General features: G+C 34.4%; 1 protein-coding gene across 1 annotated transcript; it reads left to right on the forward strand.

Moving 5' to 3' along the window:
* Nucleotides 1-3493: 3493 nt before the first annotated feature.
* On the forward strand, nt 3494-5331 carry LOC113273864. The gene is made up of 3 exons (XM_026523453.1): nt 3494-3702; nt 3804-3869; nt 4010-5331. The coding sequence occupies exons 1-3, from the start codon at nt 3549-3551 to the stop codon at nt 5299-5301; spliced, it is 1512 nt and encodes a 503-aa protein (XP_026379238.1). The 5' UTR covers nt 3494-3548; the 3' UTR covers nt 5302-5331.
* The last annotated feature ends 799 nt before the right edge of the window (nt 5332-6130 follow it).

Raw genomic sequence — 6130 nt, forward strand, 5'->3', positions numbered from 1 at the left:
TCAAACATTTTCTTACCAAAGAATTAGGCTCTGTTAGAATAACAATAAAATTTACAACATAATTAAAATCCGAATTAATAACAAATAAATTGAAAAATTAAAGCTAATAGGTAACCTTATGGTTATCATCTCTCAGGAAATCTCATCAGTTTGATAGAATTCCATAAATTACATTAGCGAAAGAAGATGAAATTGAAATTTATCTTCACCGCAAAACTAGAGTTGAATGGACAATTCTTCTAGGAGGATATAAAAAAATACATAAACTAAACTTTACCAATTAAAAAAACGGAGAAGAATTTGGGAGAAGGATAAAATCAACAGCAAAAGCAACCGTGGAGGAAGGAGAAGATCATAGATAGGGAGTAGTCCTTGCTCCTTATGCTAATAAGTCGGTTAATTGACCAAAAAGACCAATTATTTCTTCCACCTGTTGAACATGCGTGTTCGGTCTTGGTGTGACCATGTTACGTGTACGGCTGTACATCAAGGTGTGATTTAAGCTTACTCTACTTAGAGATATTTTCTTAGCCGTTGATCAAAGCACGTACGTATGCACGTGCGTTACATTCTTGTTTTTATAAAGAAAACTCCAGGGATAAGAATGTACAATAACTGATTTGGATAACCATACTTGGTATTTTCATTTCTTAGTGAATAAAAGGTTGCATATCAATAACATTATTACTATTTGTGATTTTACGGGTAGTTGGTACAGTGACATTTTTGCTATAAGCAATACTCTCACTGCTCAGTTTAGAAATGTTAGCACATTTCTAATATCCTTGTTTTCGTGATGACGCTTTTGATATTATTCTTTCTATTCTCACTAACCTTGATAACGAGTTTTTGATTGTTATCCCTACTGATGTTGAAATTGAAAATGTTGTAAAGAGGTGTCTGCTTGGAGTTTTCTCGGTCCTGATGAGTTTCAAGCAGGTTTCTATCAATCTTAATGGGATCTCGTAGGTAGAAATATTGTTATTGATATAGTCAAAAGATTCTTTGAATATGGATTCATTCATAAATGCTTGAACAAAACCTGTATTTCTCTCATTTCTAAGACTAAGAATCCTCAATTGCCATATGATTTTAGACAAGTTGATTTTTGTAAAGTTTCTTACAAAATTGTGTCTAAAATTCTAGATAATAATAAAATTAGGTCATTCCTGAAAAAACTTATATCTCTTTTTCAAGCAGCTTTTGTCCAAGTAGATCTATTCATGACAACCCTATCCTTGCTCATGAAATGATTTATACCTTGGGGGGATTGGAACGAGTTTGTAGAGTTAGTTTTGAAAAACTAAGAAAAGATACGAAGTTGAAGTACTTAGAAAATACAAGATTACTGAAAATAAGAGTTCTTTAATTCAGCAGTATCCACTTGATCATGCTATTTTTAAGAAACCTCTTCCGATTAAAAGACAAGGTTGGGATGCACTTAGGTCTGTGTATTTAGAAAACTAAGATGTAAATATTGATGTGGAGAGGTTCAGACCTACTTTGTTAAAAGCACTTGAGCTTCTCCATATGTAGATCAATTGCACAATGGAAAAATTCATCTTTTTACCTTGAATCCAAGTTATTTTACAAAAAAGTTATCATTATTTTTTTATTAACGTTTTAAATAAAGATTAAATGTAAGAAAGAAATGAGAAAAGAGAAAAAAATCAACCCAAAACTAGCTAAATACTCTAAACTTTGCTAAAATGATTAACAAATACATATATAATCAGATACCTATTATCCACGTGTACTCAATGGATATCACCCAATTAAACCCAATAAAATGCGGATCCCAATAGGGAATTCCAGGTATCTAAATTGCTAATGGGTCCAATTCTAGGATCCAGAACCGGATCTAAATCAACCGGATCCGGTTTGGTCCGGATAGTTATGTACCTATAGACTGCCCTACGTCAAGTGTTGTAATAGAAAAAAGAATCTCGAGGAAATTGGATTCCCTATGAATCAAATTACCATTTTTTGAGAATGTTTTGTTACGAAGAAAATGACATTTTTCCTTGGAATCCAATTGCTGGGCTTCCTATTATCCCAACGGAACGCGCTATGAGTGCACTCTTCAGATCTAGGTGATGACAAACGATATCATCATCAGGTCTTGGATGGTTGTTGAAGTTGAATCATATACATATAATATTATGCTAAAAGAGAGTGATGACGGAGATGTCCTCCAATCATCACTTAATTAATTACTAATTAAATCTAATGACTTCACTTAACTAACCATGCCAATCATTGTACTTCGGAATCTCTTCTGCTGCTGCTACATCACATCTCAAACCAACAACTAAAACAAATAAAATCAACTACGAAGTGATCACCGACTTCATATTACAAAGTTGTCTGTTCGAAAATCTAAATCCTTGCGTACTCATGATACTTTTTCTTTGGCAAAGGTCAATCAATGAGCAAGATTGGTAAGAAGAAACAAATACTCTCCACGATCTTCAAAAGCCATACTTTTATTTTTTTCTACTACCTTTTATCTTTTCAAAATTTATTTGATAATAAAAATAAAAATATGATTGGTTTGTTTTGTATTCGAACAAGGCAAAAATATATTAACATGGCGCAAGCCAATACAAACGAATAATGACACGAGAAGTAATGACAACTGCAAGATTAAACTTAGCTTATATAGAAACAACTTTCTTTATCGATGTTTAGAAAATCTCTCAAAACTAAACACAAGCTCTAATCTTGTTCATATGATCAATCACAACTTTGGTGATCATATATATATATAGAACTATGAATTCTTTTTCCTAGTCCTATTATCTTATTACATGTTTTTCCTTTTCTTAGAACTAGATGACTTTTAATTCCCTTAGGATTACATCAATTTCCTAATCTTGTTCTAACCAACTTGTTAGTGACTTCTATGTTGAAGTTAATCCAACATTCTCCCCCTTAAGCTTCAACTGTGTGCTTGTGAAAAATCTTGTATGTATGATGGTGTTCTCGTCTCCCATGGCTCGGTGTAGACAAGCTCTGATACCAATTAATGACAACTGCAAGATGAAACTTAGCTTATATAAAGACAACTCTCTTTATATAAGCTAAGTTTCATCTTGCAGTTGCCATTAATATTCGAGACTATTTTTAACCTGTTAAGCACCCTGTCAAACTCAATCATTTTTACTGCAATGACTAACGTTCTTTAAGAATTGTGCAATATTACACAATTCTTTGTACTGATGCAACATTGCAGGCAACTATAATCAATTTGGTAGCAAATATTCCTGATCATAATTGAACTACGTGCATCCTAGTATGTCCTTGACTTCAATCAATCTACCAAATTCCCACCAGATTTATTTTCTAATTTAGTGTACACGTAGTAGTTTTCTATTTGTTTTTAATTTTAAAAGAACGTAACCAATCTAGGCTTGACGTCTCATTCCATTCAGACCAATATAAGGAACACAAACTAGGACAACATTTCATGAGATAAATTCTGTGTTTTGTTTACTTTCTCAGACTAATTGGATTCATTTGTGAGGAAATTAATCAAGGGAGCTCAAATGGAGTACAACAAGTTACTTGCTAGAAGTTTTAGTCACTACGAACAAAAAATGATCGGTTGCTGGGCATTCAGTGTCTTCTTGATCATTACAATTCTTACTTACTATTTTGCTTTGATCTCCAACCCTTCGTCGTTAGCTAGTATTCCAATTCGTAAGTATACACATATAAATACTGTTCACGGTACTACTAATGACAATTGAGCATAACAGTTAATTAACATTATTTCTTTTTCCTTTTCTTTTTTGTTGCAGTGAATACTGATGCCGATTTAAGAATGGTAGTGTTTCGTGATACAAGCAGTCGAATACAGCAATTATGTAAGTCATTATTTAGTTAACAAATAATGTAAGTTGTGGATTTATCATGTATATTAACGAGATTTGAAACGTTGTAATACAACAACAGTACATATGTGAAGTTCTAAATAAGTTTTTTATCCCGCTCTCGTAATATGCAGATTCTGATCATGATCATCAAGTGATAGAGAGTTCCGAACTCGAAGTGAAAGAGATTATCAAGGAAGTGATCGAAGTTGTAGATCGCATTGATGGTCAAACGAAACAGGAAACAGTCGAGCTTCCACCAGTGTGTAATGTATCAGACCAGAAATTTGATATTTGTGATATTGATGGCGATATTAGGATCGATGGGAAATCATCTACCATTCTTTATACTTCTTCATCTACAAACGGTTATTTTGCTGGGAATGACTCTTGGAGGATTCAGCCATACCCTCGGAAAACAGATAAAGGAGCGATGAAAAATGTCAATGAAATATTGGTGAAGCCGTTTCTCAACAATGACTCATATGCACCTACTTGCACTCGTTATCAGAGTGTTCCCGCGGTAATTTTCTCCGTTGGAGGCTTCGCTTCTAACCATTTCCACGCCTACAACGATGTACTGGTTCCACTTTTCCTCACTTCTCGACAATTCAACCAAGAAGTTCAATTTCTTATAACGGACTCAAAACCGTCATGGATCTCGAAGTACAAATTAATTCTGGATGCTCTATCCAAATATCCAATTCTCGACCTTGACAAACAAAATGATGCACTTTGCTACAAAAAAGTCATCCTGGGTCTCAACTTTCATAAGTTTTTAAGCATCGATCCTCTGAAGTCCCCGAAAAACTATTCAATGGAGAACTTCACTCAGTTCTTAAGGAGCGCGTACTCACTAAAGAGATCTTCACCGATAAATATGACCGTAAAAGGCAGTGGTCATCGCAAGAAACATCCGAGGCTTTTGATTGTTTCACGTCAGAGAACTCGTAAATTCAGTAACGTAAACTCGATAGCTAAAATGGCTAAAAGTTTGGGTTATCAGGTGGTAATAGAAGAGCCCAGCTATGCTAAGGATGCATCCACGTTCACACAAATGGTGAATTCATGCGACGTGATGATGGGAGTTCATGGGGCAGGATTAACTAACATCGTATTTCTTCCTCCTGGTGCTGTATTTATTCAGGTTGTACCTTTTGGAGTGAAATGGGTCTCCACAAAATATTTTGCAGAACCGGCACCGGATATGAAGTTGCAATACTTGGAGTACAAGATAGCTGCAAATGAAAGTTCTTTAATCCAGCAGTATCCAATTGATCATGCTGTTTTTAAGGACCCTCATTCAATTGGAAAACAAGGATGGAATGTGTTCAAGTCTGTATATTTAGACAAACAAGATGTGAATTTAGATGTTGGAAGATTTAGACCTACCCTGTTAAAAGCACTTGATTTGCTTCGTAAATAGCTAGGGTCATGCACAATTTCATCAAGTACGATAAATACAATTTTACCATCATTTTTTTGTCTTCTGATATTTTTTATTTTTTTTGACAATATAATGCAAATATGCAGGTCCCCTCGTGCATCGACTGTTTGAAAGTATCTATTAAGACCGTCTGAAATGTGAATCCTTGTCACGTAACTGTTATCTTTTTTTTTTAAATAAAGAAAGCAGGTTCAACCCTGGATAAACATACCACAGTCAGTTACATTTCCTCCTTGTAAGAGGTTAATCAAAAGAGAATTGATACGAGATCCATCCCACTGTGACGAGATTTTACGATTAAAAAAAACTTCAGCTAATTTACTTGCTAAGAAGTTTTCAGATTCTGGAACTCTACTAAGTTTCTCAAGGTTTCTAATACACAAAATAAAGTTTTTATATCTTCTTGCGTACATTCTTCTCTGCTTCACCTATTTTTCTCCCAACAGCTTCAAGGACTTTCACATTGTCACCTTCAATTTCGACATGTGGATGGTTTAATTGTTGTGCCCACCGGATTGTCATGGAAGCTGTTTCATCTTCTAGTTCTTCCTTTGAACTTGTTTCAATGTTTCTGCATCTTGATTTTGAGATGTTACCTGCATGATCAGCTAAGATTAGACCTAAACCTCCCTCCCTACTGTTATTGTTAATCTTAAGGGCTATACTTATCTTAATAGCCAGAAGGTTAGTAGTTAGGGGTTTTGTGTTTTCTATAATCTGAATAGGGTTATTCAACATTTACTCCCTCCTACTTCTTCTGTTATAACTTATCATACTGGTAATCTTGCTGCCTATTCTCTGCAGGTTA

The sequence above is a fragment of the Papaver somniferum genome, chromosome 4 (assembly GCF_003573695.1).
Source record: "Papaver somniferum cultivar HN1 chromosome 4, ASM357369v1, whole genome shotgun sequence".
NCBI lineage: Eukaryota > Viridiplantae > Streptophyta > Magnoliopsida > Ranunculales > Papaveraceae > Papaver > Papaver somniferum.

Bases quoted from the DNA above. Each gene is read 5' to 3' on its own strand.
- LOC113273864 (XM_026523453.1), top strand. From the start codon at position 3,549: ATGGAGTACAACAAGTTACTTGCTAGAAGTTTTAGTCACTACGAACAA. The intron at 3,703-3,803 runs GTAAGTATACAC...TTTTTGTTGCAG, and splicing joins GTTAGCTAGTATTCCAATTC to TGAATACTGATGCCGATTTA. The intron at 3,870-4,009 runs GTAAGTCATTAT...CGTAATATGCAG, and splicing joins CAGTCGAATACAGCAATTAT to ATTCTGATCATGATCATCAA.